General features: G+C 43.6%; 1 protein-coding gene across 2 annotated transcripts in view; it reads right to left on the minus strand.

Annotated features, from left to right (window-relative positions):
- Positions 1-18,325, minus strand: part of Slc4a5 (solute carrier family 4 member 5) — a 126,298-nt gene that overhangs the window by 21,480 nt on the left and 86,493 nt on the right. For both annotated transcript variants that reach the window (XM_048787375.1, XM_048787374.1), the window contains 6 exons: positions 17,178-17,366; positions 15,363-15,537; positions 13,131-13,264; positions 12,171-12,442; positions 7,313-7,371; positions 3,475-3,675 (listed from right to left, as the gene is read on the minus strand). In XM_048787375.1, coding sequence (XP_048643332.1) covers positions 3,475-3,675; positions 7,313-7,371; positions 12,171-12,442; positions 13,131-13,264; positions 15,363-15,537; positions 17,178-17,366 — 1,030 coding nt within the window. The remainder of the gene's footprint in view (positions 1-3,474; positions 3,676-7,312; positions 7,372-12,170; positions 12,443-13,130; positions 13,265-15,362; positions 15,538-17,177; positions 17,367-18,325) is intronic.

Below are 18,325 nucleotides of genomic sequence, written 5' to 3' on the forward strand. Positions count from 1 at the left end.
ACGGGGCCAGCTGCCGGGTGGTGAGGGCAAGTGTTAAACTTGGAAGGAAACCCTAGCTCTCAAAAACATGACAGGTTGTCACACCCCTGGGCTGGGAGGGAAACTCTCACCCCTGCCCCAATTACATAGGGGACCTCTAGCTACTCTCAAACCTGTCCACCAAGAGTGTCCAGCCCATTATTCTTATTTCTGGGAGACCTATTCCAGGCTAGTTCTGGATCTGACTTCCCTGCCCTTTCTGAAAGCATCCTCTTGACCCCATCCCTCCCCTTATTCTATATTGGGAAGTCTCAGGGCACAGGGTCCCCCAATGTCTATCTGCCACCTTTATTTTATATCTCTTCAGAGAAAGCAATTTGAAGGGGCAGAGGCAGGTGAGGACACATCCTACTTCCCATTCAAATTGTATTAATATAACATGTGACTGACTGAAAAATCACTTAGTGTAAAAAAGACAGTGGAGAGCAAAGTCCCTACCTTAGCTTTTCTAATTCTGGTCCCACCTTCCTGACATATGTCTTGGTTTTAGTTGTTTCTGGAGGTTTATTCCATGACAGTTAATATGTTTATAGTTTCATATTTTGATTTACTAATTAAAGGCATTACTATAAAGTTTAGACTTACTTATATTACCCCTCCTTCCCTTTCCCCATTCCTAATTTCTGTTATTCATTTTAAAACTCTTTCTATGGGCTTCCTTTGTACTTTTGTGTTATGTAATTAAATATCTCATAACTCTTGCCAATATCTCTCATTCTCTGTCACGTGAGGTGAGGATCACTGTACTTGAGCTTGTCACCACCTCTCTTACTTGTCCCCCTTCCACCTATGATGCCTTCACTTTGATCTTTACATGTCAAAGCTGAGGAGATCATACACTGTTGTGTAGACACATCTTTTGTGTTTTATCTGTAAGTGGATTCCAAAAGGTGAAAATCAGTAACATCTTTATGTTGTTAGGATCGTATCAGCGTTGGTCACAGCAGAACCAAGTAGTGTGCTACATTTATATTTCTTTTCCACAATTTTCCTAGCACTGAAATAAAAATGTTATCAAGTTAACTATGTGACTCTGCCACTTTTTTTGTAGGATAAAACAGTCAAATATAGGCCATTTCATATGGTCCAATCCCATATGAAGATAGACAAAATAAACAGCTGTGAACTCCCCTGCTCCTTAATAAAAATTTACCCATCCAGTGGACGATCTCTCCTGTCACCCAGTGACATCCCTGTACTAGCTCTCTAAAGAGAACCACTAGTTTGAATTCAGAGTTTACTTTTCCCATGAAGTCTCTACTTAGACTAAGTGTGTACATATCCCTCAACAAAACATGGCATTGCTTTGCTTGTTTTTAAATTTTACATAAAGGGTAACATGTTATTTGTAATCTTCTGCAATTTGCTTTATTTGTTCAACATTATGTTTATGATATTTTTCCTTGTGGATAAATGTAGCTGTAGTCTATATTATTTGCAGCTCAATCTTTGCATGATTATTTTCCATTTGTTTCTTTATTTTCATATTAATAGTTACATTTAGATCATTTTAGTTTTTCTCTTGGAATCAATGTTTCTGTGACTGTTCTTGTACACACATGAGAATTTCTCTGGGGTATATACCTGGGAGTGGATGTACTGGTTTGAAGGTCCTGTCATCTCCAGCTTTATCATAGAATGCCCATTGCCCTCCAAATTGAACATACCTCTTGACACTCTCATCTATCACTTTCAATCTCCAATACCTGATATTCCAAGGCTTGGAGTGCTAACCAACCTGATGAGTGTAAAATAGTGTAACCTCATTTTTCTCTGCAACACAAAATTCCAGGAGACAAGAAAACAGTTTTTAAGTATTTTAAGGGAAAAATATTGGTGGCCCTAGAAATATTATGCAAATTATTTTTCATCCTGAAAATAACAGACATTCTCTGAATCAGCCACTGCTCTAGCATTTTCACGTAAGAAGAAATTAGGGAGATGATGTAGGTGGGAGTGGGGAGGATGTGAGGAAGCTTGTTTTTAGGATTCATTTGTGTTGCAGTTCCATGAGTTTTTACTTAGTTGTTTTTTTGCAAAGCTTCCTAATGAACCTTTTATTTAGTCTTTAGAAAATATTGGGGAAAATTCAACTATTTATATGATAGTTATAATATTCATTTATTATTAAATGAGTTTATTATTCATAATATTCATTTGCCCTTAGTCATACTATTTATTTAAAATGGCTTTAGGAGAGCATGCATGGGATTTATGGTATGAGTGAGTTGCTAAAATTCTTCCAAACATTCCTTCCCATGGCACAGCCATTCCTCACATATGCAGTTAAATTTTTTTTTTAGTTGCAGATGGACACAACACCTTTATTTTGTTTATTTACATTTTTATGTGGTGATGAGGATTGAACCCAGTGCCAGGCAAGAGCCCTATCACTCAGCTACAACCCCAGCCTGCAAGTGCAGTTTTGATTAATACATATTTTATTCCAGACACAAACAGAAACTGAAATTAAAAAGTAGCAGTGAGTATTTATAATAGCATTAAAAATTAGGTTGGGGATATAGCTCAGTTGGTAGAGTGCTTGCCTTGCGTGCACAAGGCCCTGGGTTTGATCCCTAGCACCAACCAAAAAAAAAAAAAAGAAAAGAAAAGAAAGAAGAAGAAAGTAAAAAGGGGTCTGAGGTTGTAGCTCAGTGGTAGAGTACTTATCTAGCATGTATGAGGCCCTGGGTTCGATCCTCAGCACCACATAAACAAATAAAATAAAGGTAGGGTATCCATCTACAACTTAAAAAATGTATTAAAAAAAGTAAAAAGGTCAGTCACAGAGTGGGAAAAGATATCACAACATGAAAAAATTTGTATTCAGAATATATAAAGAACTTTTTCACATCAGAAAGTAAAGAACAACCCAATAAAAACTGTGCAAGAGGATTTAAACAGAGACTTCCAAGAAGAAAGTCAAATGGCCTTATGGTCAATAAACACATGACAAGATTTTCAATTTTTTATTAGTTGTCGGTGCACTGAAAAATTTAAAAAACACATGAGGTATTATTGCACAGGAAGACTAAAGGTAGAAGTCTGAAAATATGAAATATTTGTTGCCAAAGGGCTTATCAACAAGAGATTCCAATTCTCCCTAACTCCAAAGTATGTGTTTTAACTTGAAAAACCCACATGAGCCAGTGCCCACATGGTGGCCCTTTTTTCAAAGGGTACCAAGGATTGAACTCAGAGGCACTTAACCACGGAGCCACATTCCCAGCCCTATTTTGTATTTCATTTAGAGACAGGGTCTCACTAAGTTGCTTAGTGCCTCGCTTTTGCTGAGGCTGGCTTTGAACTTGGGATGCTCCTGCCTCAGCTTCTTGAGCCGCTGAGATTACAGGCAGGCATCACCAGCCCAGCTGATGACATTTTTCTCAATAGTTGTTTGACTATAGGTTCTTCCTAACTGCATGGTGCACTTACCTTGGTAGGAAAATAGCGGCTGAATTTGAATTTCTTCAAAGTCAAGGTCATGGAGTAAGTCCCAAAGAAAAGAATGAAGGACATGAGTGCCAGGTCTGGAATGAACTGGCAGGAGTTCCCAAGTAGGCGCCCACCATAGCTCAGACACTCCTTCTTGCTCAGCAGGGACCAGTCCAGTGCTGTGAGGTTAAGGGGATCGTACTTGGAGACCAAACATAAGAGAGAAAGGGTCAGAACCTTCCTGGCAGGTTGGCCTTGTCCTTCCCCTTGCTATCCCAGGCAGCCCACACACCCACCACCATGATGCCTTCAGTAACAGAATGGTGTTCCAGGGGACAGGATTGTTCAAGGAGTCATAAGCAGGCAGCTCCCTGGGAGGATTGGAAGCTGACACTTGTTTTTTCATTGTGTTCTGGGGTGCACCCTATATCTTTGCTAGCAATGAGAAACTATGCAGCAGTGGCGGGAATGCCCTCCCCTTCAGTAGGCTGGACATCTGTCCCTGTCCACCAACCATGGGTCTATTGACATCTCACACTATTCTCTCCTCTCCTTCCCTTCTGTCACTCCTTTGCCAGTCCATTCTTAGGTCATTTCAGCTATTTCCCTCGTTTGTGTCCCAGATCCTAAAATTCAGGGCATGCAAAACAATGCAATTTTATATATAAATATAAATTTTATATACTTTGTATCCACGGGTTTTTCTTCTTTGAATTCAACCAACTGTGAATCAAAAATATTTTTTAAAAATTACATCTGTACTAAACATGTACAGACTACTATTACCACCTAAATGATACAATATAACAACCATTTCCATAGTATTTACATTGTATTAGGTATTATAAGTTATCTAAAGATGATTTAAAATATCCAGGAGATGGGGCATATAAATATTATACCATTTTATATAAAGCATTTGAGCATCTATGGATTTTTAAAAATATTTTCTTAGTTGTCAATGGACTTTATTTTATTTATTTATATGTGGTGCTGAGGATTGAACCCAGTGCCTCACACATGCTAGGCAAGCACTCTACCACTGAGCCACAACCCCAGCCCCAGCATCTATAGATTTTGATATCTTTGGGTGATCCTGGAGTTAAACCTCTGTGAATACTGAAGAATTTCTGTATTTATGTATTCCTAAGAGTAGTAAAAGAAGGAAGAAAATGTATTATATAAATATAATACAATTTAATACATTTTAAAAATTGTTGTTAGATCTTTATTTTATTTATTTGTTTATATGTGGTGCTGAAGATAGGACCCAGTACCTCACACATGCCAGGCAAATGCGCTACCGCTGAGCCACAGCCACAGCTACAGTCCCAATTTAATACATATTTTTAAAAGTTAATGTGTAAGGGCTGGGGATACAGCTCAGTTGGTAGAGTGCTTACCTTGCATGTACAAGGCCCTGAGTTCAATCCCCAGCACCACAAACAACAAAAAAAAAAAACCTAAAAAAAAAAAACCTAAAAAGTTAATGTGTAAATATTTAGAAACGTTACATAATGAAGTAAACAGATGCTTACAACTAGCTATAAGGGATGTTTGTATTAAGACAAGTGTAATAGAGCATTACAATAAGGTCCCTAATGAATCATGCCTTCCTTCATCCACACTCATGTACGGTGTGGCATTGATGGTCCTCCTATCAAAGGGGAAGTCTGTTTTCCCACTCCTTTGAATATGGGCTGGTCTTTGACCTGCTTAGACCAACAGAGTGAGGGAGGAAGTGACTTGGAGGCAATGAAAGGAGCCTGCAGGTTCTGCCTTCACACTTTTGGAAACCTGATAACACAATGCTGTGACAAACTCAAGACTGAGAAAACCACATGGAGAGACAGGTAGAGCCATTCTGTTCCACCTGTGACAAATCCCTACCAGGCTTGCCAGCTTGAAAGGCCACAAAACTGAGTTCAGGTGAAATCAGTGAACTAGCCAGTCATCCCACAGAATTATGAGAATTATAATTGCTGCTTCTATTGCTTTAATCCAGTGTATGTGTGTGTGTGTGTGTGTGTGTGTGTGTGTGTGTGTTATGTGTGAGCCATACCCCTGGCCTTTTTTATTTTTTATTTTGAGACAGGATCTCACTACATTTCCCAGGATGGCCTCAAACTTACGATCCTCCCGCTCAGCCTCAAGATTTGCTAATGACACATAAGTGAGGAGGTCTGGTGTGAGACTGTCTCATGCTGTCTTGCATTTTGGGACCCCATCCACTGAATGTCAGCCGTATCCCTCAATCACCACATATAATTTAAAATGCTCCCTGCAGATATTGTTCCTCTACTGCCCCACAGGTCTGTCCTACTTTTCTTTTCCAGTTTGCCTCTTGGGATTTCCCCAATCTTCCATTCTCATATCAGATGAACTAGTCCACTCGTTGTCTCCTGCACAGGTTTTGTGCTTTTCTTCTTTGGCCCTCTGTCTTTGATGTTCCATTCGCCTGGAATGTTCTCTCTATTGAATCAACCTTCTCCCAACCTTAAACATTCCACTTTGTCTTTTTTTAAAAATCATATGGGCTTATTAATTTCTAAAATTTTTTGCAGATACAGGGATATGGATGTTTCCACGGACTATAAATATATTTATAGCACATTCCACTTTCTCCATGAGGCTTTCTCTGGACTCTTCGGCTAGTTTTCTTTCCTGCCACCAGGGTTGGAAGAACATATATGGCCTAGATTTGATGCATGGCATGCCCTGCTCATGCCTCCCATAGCTCTTTTTTTTAATATTTATTTTTTAGGTGTAGATGGACACAACACAATGCCTTTATTTTTTATGTGGTGCTGAGGATCGAACTCGAATCCAGCCTGTGCTAGGCAAGCGCTCCACCGCTGAGCCACAATCCCAGCCCCTGCCTCCCATAACTATTCACGTGCATCTTCACAAGCACATCAAAAGGAAGTTGGAAGGCAGGGACCAACTTTATCTATGTCTTCTTTATTTACTCTTTTTTTTTTTTCAATGCTGGCAATTGAAGCCAGGGCCTCTCATGTGCCAGGCAAGTGCTCTACCACTGAACTCCACCCCCAGCCCCACATTGATTTCTTAGTGCACATAGCATCTTGCACACAATAGGAATTGAGAAATAGGCACTGACTGATTCTTTTCTTTCTCTCTCAAGACCTGGGATTTGGAAAACCTTAGGTTAAATTGTCAATTGGAATTGTCTGAGCAGAGTCACCAACTGCCTGTGCAGGGTAACTTAAGAAGCAACCTAAAAGCATCCACTTCTCTCCCAAGGCCTATGAAGGCTACCCTTCACCTGGATTTGAGCTTCCCACCATTAGACCCATTTAGGCTGGGACATTGGCTCCTGAAGGCCACCACCCGTCATTATTGGGAAAGGTAGGCCAGACCTAGAAGTCCCAGGGACTAAGGAGGTCAAAGGACAGGTCAGATTCATTAGGGACGGGGAGCACTACTAAATTTTCTGGCACTAGAGAATTGTTGGGTGGGAACTAGTGGTCCAAGGTAGAAAGGGAAGGAAAACCAAGAAAGATGAAAGGGAAACTTTGTTTCCAGTTGTGTGTACAGCCCTATTACCATCCTCACTGCTACCTCCCCTTCATTTGTAGGTATATATCATATTTTTGCAATGCATGCAATAGAAGAGGCATGTTTTAAGATGGGATGCTTACAGTACGTAAGCATCTTAAAATAAAAGTACACATTTACAAAGCTCTGCGGGTGCCCCTGGGGTTGGCCTCTGTGAGTCTGAGTTGCCATGAATTGGTCTCAATTTCCCAAGTCTCTTCTCACTACCCCCACCCACAAAACAGCACCTGACCGTCTGACCTAAGAGGAGGGGACTTACCAGAGAAGCATTGAGGTTTGGTGCTGGCGAGGCTGAGGCATTGAACACAGTTGTATTCACTGTAGATGAGCAAGGACATGGGGAAGGTCAGAGGCTTTGGGATGGGGAACCTGCAATCCCCACGAAGCTCCCACCCTTTCTCCTTTCACTCCAGTTCCTTAGAGCCAAATTGGTTCCCATCATGAGGACAGCTCATCATATCTGGCCCTTCTTCACCTTCCTTGTTTTGCCTCTCTTGCCCCTGTCTTTAGGGATGGGTTGGTGGGAGGGGGCCTGGGCCAGAACTCAGACATAAGGCTGGGCCAGCTGTTGTAGGACATCTTCTGCCTGACAATAAACAGCTGGTTTTGAAAAAACTGAAATAAAGAATCTGACGCTAAGACAAGTTGGTGAATAATGTGCCTTGTGAATCTCTACTGGCCACTAGACCCATTTGGGTGCTGTTAGACTTAATATTTTTAAAGGATTAACTACATGCTTTGCACTATGCCAAATATATATATATATACATACACATACACACACACACACACACACACACTCATTTAAGTTCCCAAATCTCCGTAAAGTATCCCCATTTTACAGATGAGGTAACTGAGGCCCAGAGAGGTTAACCTGCCTATTGCCCAAGGTCACAGAGCTCATACTTGGAGCCATGATCCCATCCCAGGCAGGCTGGCCCAGAGCATATAAACCTCCCAGTTCGGTACAGCAAGCTTTGCCATCCCCGCCCCCCACCAACACTTCCCTTCTCTCCTGCCCCTTTCCAGATGTGCTTTCTTTTTTTAAGGTCAGCTGGGCCTGTTTGAACTTATTGGCTTTGACAGTCTCTTATTTAATCTGCCCCTTTAATAGAAGACAAGGAAAATATAACCTGGGTGAAGGACCTGAAGAAGAATCAGGAACCCAAAGGTTCTGTTTTTATTTGTTGTCACTGTGTCTCTTGCTGGGCACTTCCCTTCCCTGGCCTCAGTGTCCCTTTAAGTGGAGCACCTATGGGTCCCTTCAGTTCCTGAGGAAAGCTGGAGGAAACATAATCTGCCTTCTCTCATTTCCATGTGGACTTTTCCACTCTCCCTTCTCTCTGTTGGGCCTCTCTTGCTCCTTCCTGTGGGGAGAGCTCATCACCCACATGGGGGGCTCCCCAGGGTTGGTGGCTACTGATGACAAAGGCAGGCTTCGGAGGACCACTGCTTGCCCTCTCTCTTCCTCCTGAACTGCAGGGGTGGAAGTGAAGGCCAGGCCTGCCTCACTCTCCTCCTCCAAGCAAAGGCAGACTAAGCAGTTCCCCTGTGGCAGGTGTGGGGAGATCAAGGAACCCCAGCCAGTTTGCTGGCAATAAGCCTGAGAGGCTCTGCAAGCCCCATTTGGCCCCTGCTGACTATCCACATTTGGTTAGGAACTCAGAGAGAAGAGCTTAATCTTGAAGCTTCTCCCAACCACTAACAAGCTGTCCACAGGGTTGGATAGACTACAGGGCCCTGCTAAGGTGCTCATTTCTGGGGCAGCTGGACTGGGTTGCTGACAAACGCGGTCTTGCTCAGTTTGTAGAACATTACTAGGAGTTCTATAAACCCAGTGGTTTGTTCAGATTGTTCTGACAAAAGTGTTACTTATTAGAAATCAAGGACATCTGTTGCCTTTCCTCACATTGTTGACCAAAAGAACATGATGCACAATTAACATTAGGGACAGAGAAGCTGGCCAAGAAGCTGCCTCTAGGCGACCCACTGACATGCTAGAGAATTCCTTGTTAGTGCTTAAACTTGGGGAGGTCAAACATTTTCCACCATCCAGTGTTTTCAGGCCAGACATCCTCCTGATGTCTTCCTTAGGCTTATCAATTATTTTATATCAAGAACTTTATAGAGTTTATCTGAAAGCTACTCAAGATGAAGATGGAAGAAATATAACATGGAAAATTCCAGAAAGGGTCCAAAAATATTGTAAAATTCTAGTGTGCAAAAAGTGGTACTCACTTGGGATTGAAAGCAGCCAAATCAGTGTTTGCAGCATCCATAAACAGAATACAAATCAGTTACAATGGAAACAAAGTTAAATATAAAAAGAAAGTGCCCCCGAAAAAGCGCTTATTAGGAAGAATGACAAAGAATGAGAGTATGCCATAGTTAAACTGGTTTTTTTTTTCTTTTCAGTAAACCTAAGAATATGGAACAATTAGTAATTAGATGATTCATGAACTGGAAAGAAACCACAGTTAGTTCCCCACTCCCTAGTTTCCTACATATCTAGAACTTTCCTTTCTATATTCTCCTAATCAGAACTAACTTGTTCTGGTTCCAATTCCTTTATTCTCAGTGAAGAAACTGAAGATCTAATCTTTTTAAAAATTATTTTAATTGTATATATATATATATATATATATATATATATATTTTTTTTTTTTTTTTTTGCTGAGAGTTGAACCCAGTGTCTCAGACATTAGAGGCAAGTACTCTACCACTGAACTACAGTCCAACCCCTGAAGACCTAATCTTATTGGAGTTAGTAGTTAATAATGGCTCAGCGTATTAATTAATAGTTCAAGAGAGCAGAAGCTCTCAAACTTGAGAGGGCATCAGAATTACCTGGAAGGTTTGTTAATCCATAGATGGTTGGACCCTGCCCCAGTTTCTGATTCAGCAGGTCTGGGGTAGAGCCCAAGAATTTACATTTCTGACAAGTTCTCAGATGGTGTTAAAGCTGTGGGTCTGGGGACCACACTTTGAGAAACATGACAACAGCATGACCCAAAGAATGAAGTGACATGAAGCTTCTGGGCAAGACCAGAGAGGAAGCTATTTGGAAATGAAGTGGCTTCATTATGCTCCTTGAATGCTACTTTGTATGTTCCTTCATCCTCTGTTTCTAGGGCATTTTTAGGTTTGGTTTCTCCTGTGGATAGATGATTTTCAGAATAGCCAAAGGTCTTCATATGACTCCAGAATTTCGAATGTTTATAGAAAGAGATCAAGGAATATGATTCTAAAAGTCATGTCTGTGGGAAATTTGTGCTCAGTGTAATGAATCTGGAGTCAGGAATGTACAAGCTGTAAACAAGAGCACCCAAATGGAACCTGGCCCAGAGGCAGGGTTTGCCCCAGGGCAGAATAAAAAGGGCCAGTGGGTAGCATCTCCTCAATGTTCTGGACAAGCAATGTGCCCTGACTCAGGACCAAGGGTAGCTTTACCTATCACTGGATTTTAATAAAATAACCCAACATTAATGATAGAAAAAATATAAGAAAAAATTAAATCTTGACTTCTTTACAAAATCAGCGCAGTGACAGGGAGCAGGGGTGTAATCAAAACCACACTCCTTGAAGACAAGGCATTTTATCTTCCATAAAGTTCCAAAGACCCTAAAAAATTGTGCCACCAATATTTTTGATTGACTTGTGATCACCTTTTTTTTAATATACATAGTAACGCTTTTGAATTCTTTGCTTATTTGTTTGTATTTTTTGATAGCACTGGGGATTGAACACAGAGTCTTAATCAAGCTAGGCAAGAACTTTACTATTGAACTGCACCCCCAGTCCTTTTTAAACTTTTATTTTGAAACAGTCTCATTAAGTTTCCCAGACTGGCCTCAAATTTGTGATCCTCCTGCCTCAGCCTCCTGAGTAGCTACGATCACAGGTGAGGCTGAGATCACTCTGTCTGGCTCATAGTAATGTATTAAGGGAATGAAAACCCCAAATGTTTACTTATTTCCTTTAATCAAACCTGGGCATAGATTTGAAAACCTCATAAGAGCCCCACAAAACTGGTAGAGCCAACATTGACGTCCCCCTTTTATATCTAGGGAAACTGAGGTTTGGTGTGACCTTGGGTGGCCTCTGGGCCTCAGTTTGCTCTCTGTGAGTCCAGCCTGGTGCTGCTTGGAGAAGTGGGGTGGATCTCCTGTTCCTGCTCTGCAGTACCCTGGGTACACCCCACTGAATGCTCTCAGGGCCATGCTTATGGCTGCAAGGGAGGTCAGGAGATCAGACTCTATGAGAAATTCTAAGTTTCCAGATGACAGGTTTTGGTCCATAAAGTAACTCCACAAGAATGGCACTGAATACTTATTATCAGGTTGACCAGTGGGTTGATTAAACCTCCCACCTAGTATGGGGATCTCTTGGCACACAGACTTCCAGAGAGTCCAAGTAACTGGCTATCAACCAAGAGGCAGATATTTCCCATGATAGCGACTCCCACCATTGCACAGTTTTCCCAGAGTCAGCTAGCATCTGGTTCCCTGAAACTTCGGCTCCTCGATTTGTTCTACATCCTGTGTCCCTTGTGGCATGACAGTTCTTCTCTCACGCCTCTCTTATCCCTAAGAAGCTAAATAACCCCAGGTTATCCAACTGTTTTTCTATTGGCATGATTGGCAAGCCCTCCACACTGGATGTGTTCCTGTTTATAGAGATGTTCATCCATCTGATGTGCTCTCGCCTTATAAAGTATGAGACCACATTGGCAGCAATGTTTTGGGAATAAGGTGTCATGCAATGATAGAAAAAATATAATATATGAGGAGGGACATTAGGCACCAAAAGATCTACCTCTGGCTTGGGTAGCATGCTGACAGGTGTAGCCTCCACATCACCCTGCACTGAGGCAAACTGTGCCTATGCCTTCCTGAGATACCCCCATACCCTTCTGATCATAGCCCTGGGAGTTGATATTAAGGCTACTGTTCTCTTGGTTTCCTTCCAAAAACTAGGTTTAATACCCTGTGCGGCTCCCTTGGAATGATGGGCTGAACAGCCCCTCTCAAACAGGCTCTCCTGCATTTGACAGAGCTGTGGTCCTAGGGGAGAGTATGTTGGGGGGTGGGCAGGGCATGTCTGGGGTTACCGGTCACCTGTGTCAGGGGCGACACACTCGCATTTGTAGGTGGTGATGGAGTCGGGCTTGAAGTCCCTGTTGATGGGGTAGTACTTGAAGGCACCGATCATTTTCTTGATGGCATCATAGATGAAGATGAAGCTGATGAGGGTGGAGAAGCCCTCCTCGGTGAAGCGGGTGATATATTTGATGATAAAGCTGGCATCTGTGGCCACCAGGACAAGGCACTGGATGGCTGAGTGTAGGCCAATCCAGAGGCGGAACTCCATGTAGTCTAGGCCATTGCCTCTGGAAGGCAGAGTGAAAGTGGGGGGGTCCTCCAGTCCAGGATTCCTGTGCTTGGCTTCCCAGACCCACCCTTAGCAGCTCATTTCCCCCTCCCGTGGCACAGGTTCCCTCCTAGGGACAGTCAAAGGACTGGGGACAGGGACAATTCCTGGGTGGGGTTGCCTGATCTTTGAGAAGTCTAGGAAAAGATCCCATGGAGGTATGCAGGAAGGTGCTGAGGGACTCAGTGCCCACATAGTTGGTCACAGACACCCAGCGTGAATGAAAAACAGGAAATTTCAGATGAATAGGGCTGGAGCAGGCCTTAGGCATAGTTTAGTCAAACCCTTGGGGTGTAGATGAGGCAGCAGAGCCTGGAGTGATGGGAGTTGCCTGGGTCTGGGTGCAGCCTTCTGACCTCCAGCCCAAGACTTTCAAACACTACACTGACTTTTAATTGAACAGCATGGTATGAGTCTTCTTCCCTTGTCTTGCCTGGATTGCTCCCTGTGGGCTGTGCTAATACACACTAAAATAGTCATCTTAAAGGCAGGTAGCTGGCAGAAGCCAGGAGGATCCACCTGACAATCTCTCCCTTGTTAAAGGTAGCTTTGGCACTTCCTAGTCCCTGCCTATTACTGTGTCTTGGCTTTGGCTAACAGCCCTAAGTGCAAGAGATGGCAGGGGGCATCACCAAAAGGATACCTACTTGCTAAAGTCGAAGAGGAGCTTCTCAAAGATGAGGATGGGCCCTGTGCTGCTGAGGATGATGAGAGGCTGTCCCGAGAAGAGGCAGAACAAGGAGCCAGCCATGGCAGTGCCCAGGAAGCTCTCCATCACTCCCTGGGGGCATGAGAAGTGTGAGACTTAGCAGAAGTAGTAGAAGAGGCTTCCGCATTCAGGTTGCAACCCAGGTATCTCTCCAAGAGCTTTTGTTCATCTTTTGTTCTGGCCTCTCTTCTCCCCAAATTTTGCTTCCCATCTCCCACAGTTTGCTACCATGTCAGTTTTACCCTAATTCAATTTGGATGAAGGTCCTTTGTGACCTGCTTTTGGCACTCCAGGTTCTGGAAAACCATGGATATGCTTGTTTTGTGTCCATCCTACTCACAGAGGACAGCCCATTCATCCATCTAAATATTCATTCATTTAAACATCTATTTGATATCTTTAGAATTAAGATCATTCATTCTTTCAAAATCCATTAAGTGCCTACTAGGTACCAGGCATTGTGCTAGGTTTGGAGACCCATCAGTGAATAAGATAACTCATGTTCAGTCTAGTGGGATATAGATAAGGAACCAATTTCCATATATCAGGAGTTTTCAACCTCAACACTATTGGTATTCCAGGCTAATTCTCTGTTGTGGGATCTGTCCTGTGTATTATAGGATGTCTAGCAGCCTCCCTGGCATCTACCCACTAAAAGATAGTAGCCATTCCTCCCAGTTGTCATAATCAAATCTATCTCTGAATATTTCCAAATGTCTCCTAGGTCAAAACTGTCCCCATTGAGAACTTCTGTCAAGGAGTGCAATAAGGTGGGATGGGTTCTGGGTGTCATAGGAATATATAATAGGAGAGAAAAGGTAGTCAGAAAGGCCACCCTAGATGTAGATACATGGATGCCAAGACCGAAAACATGAACAGGGATTGTTCAAGAGAACAGGGTTAACTGGAATAAAGAGAATGAGTGTCCTCAAAGAGGGAACAGTGTATTCAAAGGCTGGAGCTGAAAGGAAGCATGTCTTTGAAGAACTTAAAGATGATCAGGATTGATAGAAAACAGATAATACAATGGATGAGTAGATCAGGAATTCTGAGAAAGAATGGCAGGAGATGAGGGCTTAAGAGGCAAGTAGAGCCATGCCATAAGGGCCACCAGGGGAAGCCGGGATTTAGGAGTTAAGGATGATGCCTAGTTTCTAGCATGCACAACTGGATGCATTATGGTGTCACTTGTTATACTGGGAAAGGCTTATGCATAACAGGTCAGGAGAGAAGATAATGGACACAATGCCATCTGTGTGAGTTGGGGGATCTCAAGGGGCAGTCATAGGGATATGCTTGGGAGGTAGCTGGATACTCAACTTGAAACTCAGGGAAGAGATAAGGGCTGGCAATAGGCATTCATCTGACCTACCTGGGGAAATGAGTCCTTTCCTTGGAACCCTAAGCTTCCCAATGACTCTATCCCCATAAGGTGTTCACTGGAGAGGAAGGAGGGTGTCTCTGCTGAGCTATTTTCCCCAGGGAGGTCTGCCTTATTGTCATGGTAACAAATTACCATCCTTCTGTAAATGTCTTAACTCCAAGTTAAGAAACCAAAGTTGGTGTAAAAAAAAGTGGGGAGAAGTTCACAATTAACAACTCAACTAATTGTGTTGATTAAGTTCGTTCAATTATCAGGGGGTAAAGTGCCAAATAACAAAGTAAATAATTCCCCTTTAAATGTTGGCATATTTATATCATCCTTAAATTTGATCTTTAGTAATTATTAATTTCATTCCCTTCCCTTCCCTTCCCTTCCCTTCCCTTCCCTCCCCTCCCTCCTCCTGCTCTCCCTTCCCACTACCTAATCTAAGGTAACAGTAACGCTATTCTTCCCTAGTGGCCCTGCCCTTATTGTGAATTAGCATCCGCATATTAGAGAAAACATTTGGCTTTTGGTTTTGTGGGATTGGTTTATTGTACTTAGCATGATATTCTCCAACTCCAATCATTTACTGTCAAATGCCATAATTTCACTCTTCCTTAAAGCTGAGTAANTTCCTTCTTTCCTTCCTTCCCTCCTTCCTTCCTTCTGTCCTTCCTTCCTTCTTTTGAAAGGGTAAAGGGTTATAAAAAAGAATGGCATAAACCTAGACAGTGACTGAAACCTGCCACCATGTGGCAGCAGATTTTACTTACAATTTCTGTCATGTCCCCTGTTCACACTCACCTGATAGTTGTCGGTGGCGTCTCCCAGAAGCCCACCAAAGGTGATTGCGTTGGTGATACAGCCGAGGTAGATGAATAGGATGGCAGAGATGGACTGAATGTGGAAGCCATCATAGAAGTCACTTGGGAACCAAGGCAACTTCCTCTTGATATCCAGACACAGTCCACCAAAGAACCTGTTTGAGACAGGCCCATGGGTAGCTTTCTTACCACAAACACCAGTGCAGGGGCAGGGCTATTTTTAGGGTCCTGCAGAATCTGGGGTGAGGAAGGGAATTTGACTGGGGATGGCTAGGGACAAGAATCTTTTCACCAGCACATTTGGAACCAGAGAAGAATTCTTGCAGGATCCAAAATTTGTAGTCAGCACCATTCACCCTGGGAAGGGTGGACATAACTTGTTTTAGGGAGGAAGGTTCCGATGAGACTATCCCATAGGAATGAACATTCTGGGATCCTCAGATGGTGGTCCTCCTTACATCCCTGACTATCTACAGGGCCCCTGTGCATGGTAAATATAGGTATGGCCAACTATAGAAGATGGAGATATCCCAGGTTATAACGTGAACTCATTGAGGGTACATTCAAACCTTGATAATTGGTTTCTTTGCTCCCTGGAACAATTGAGTGGGAAATTTAGGTTTGGGGACAGTTTTTATTGAGCATGCTATTCCACAGAGCTCCTAAACCAGCACTTATTATAGCAGGGTTTCTCAGCCTCAGTACTATTAACATTTTGGACTGAATAATCCTTTATTGGAATGAGTCTCTTCTTTGTATTGTAGGGTATTTAACAGTATCCCTGGCCTCTACACATTAGATGCCAGTAGCGTTTCCTCTCCAGTTATGACAAATGAAAAGACATTTGGTCTGCAGCCAAATTCCCTGAGCCAAAAGGTAGAGAGAGTAGCAGGAGCCAGTGAGGGTAGGGTGAAGATTAAAGAAGGGAAAAGTCGTTTTCAGTTGAAAATCACTGGTATAGAGCCAAGGGTATATAAAGCATGACTTTGTTCTCAAAGTCATTTCTGAAGCCTAGATTAACCTGAGAGACACTAAGAGCTGGCAAAGAACCCAGGCTAGGAGAATTTATCAAAAAATATATCAAAAATATATTTTAAAAGATATATTAAAGCCCTGACCCCCAGGGCTTATGAATATGACTTTATTTGGACACAGGGTCTTTGCAGATTTGATCAAGTTTATAATGAAGTCATTAGGGTGTGCTATGATCCAATAAGATGGGTGTCCTTATAAAAAAGAAAAAAGAAAGGGGCATTGCTACATGAAGACAGACCTACCCGGAGAAGAAGGCCCATGATGACACAGACAGAAACTTGAGAGACACAGCTGCAGGCTAAGGAATGATGAAGACTGTAGGCTACCACTAGAAACTAGGAGCAGGCAAGGAAGGATTCTACCCAGAGTCTCAAATGGAACATGGCCCTGCCTACATCTTGATTTTGAACCTCTGACCTCCAGAACTGTGGGCAAATAACCTGTTGTTTTGTACCACCTAGTTTGTGGTGCTCTGTTTTGGCAGCTCTAGGAAATGAATACAGGTACCAAAGGATGTCTAGTGAAAAGTTTAGGTTCCTCCACTCCTGGGACAGATTGCCTATTCCCTGCTCTGGCAACCCTCCTCAGGATCCAAGAGGGGCTTGGAGGGCTCAGAAAGAAAAAGACTAAGAAAAAGAAAAAGACTGGTCTGTTCTAAGGCCCCATGTTGGTGCTGTACCCAGTGGTGGGAAAGGAAAAGTGGTGGGAAGGAGAGAAGTTGAAAGCACAGCAGGGTCTCTCTCAGGTCTGGGGTGGGCACCTTCCTGTCCAGATAAGCTCCTCCCCAATTTCGTGCACAGCTGGCATCTCTCCATCATCCCCGCCGCCTGCTGCACCACTGCCACCGCCACCAGCACTGCCACCACCGCCTCCTCCTCCAGCTGAGCCGCCACCTCCTCCCACGGAGCCATTCATTTGGCCTATGTCAGCCAGGGAGAACACAGATTTCCTGGAAGAGAAGAGGGATGGGAGATCCAACATGGCGGCGGGCGGAGAGGCAGCGTTTTCAATACCCCCCCAGTGATGGGGTCATAAAGACGCATAGATAACGCTTAGATTCTACCAACGGAGAATCTCCTAGCAAAATTCCACTGAAGAGAGACCGGCCGGGAGCTACTAGGATTTTTTGAAGCGACAGATTGCCCCAGACGAGCGAATCCCTGCCAGGAGACACAGAGGTCCAGATCTGCCAGCCACAGTCCGTGTGCTGTGGCGCGGCTGCCGGCCCGTCCGCCAGCAGCAAATGTGACTGGGTCCCGCTAGCCTCCGAGACACAGCTTGGCAGGAAGAAGTCTTTAGCCAAGCCTTCATGAAATAGCGAGATGGGAGCTGAAGCCAACCGGGGGTGGACCAGTCCCACCCCTCCCTTTGGACACTCCGGCAAGGTGCCTGGGGCCTGCCATAGCAGAGAGGTGACGTCATCGGAGTTCGGCTGACAGAGTTCCTTCCCAGCAGAATCCACTTTAGCAGGTGTGTGACTCCCACCCCATCCAGATACAAGCAGCCAGGAAACTTCATGGACCTCTCAGGGGTCGTGTCTGTAGGGAAACAGAGGGGATCCCCGACCCCCAACCCCCCATATCACCAGCGGTGACTCCCAAGGTATTAGCCGCCAGTTTACCACAGCACTGGGGCTTAAATGGGATACACGGTGGGGCTGCAAGTGTAACTAGATTTCTGGGGAACCGTTTCTGGTGAACAGGACCTGGCTGGCTGGCTGACAGGAGGAAGGGGGGTAAGGGCCGGAGAAGTGAAACGGCTCTGGACTGACAAGTTTGAGAGACTCCCAGGAGACGCCTTACAGGGATTGCTATGGGCAGGTAGAGGGCAGAAGCTCCGCTCCGAGGGCACAGCTCCGCCTACTGGAAGAGAAGAAAATGGATCTCTAAGACTTCAATATTTTTTTTT

The sequence above is a fragment of the Marmota marmota genome, unplaced genomic scaffold (genome assembly GCF_001458135.2).
Source record: "Marmota marmota marmota unplaced genomic scaffold, marMar, whole genome shotgun sequence".
Lineage (NCBI taxonomy): Eukaryota > Metazoa > Chordata > Mammalia > Rodentia > Sciuridae > Marmota > Marmota marmota.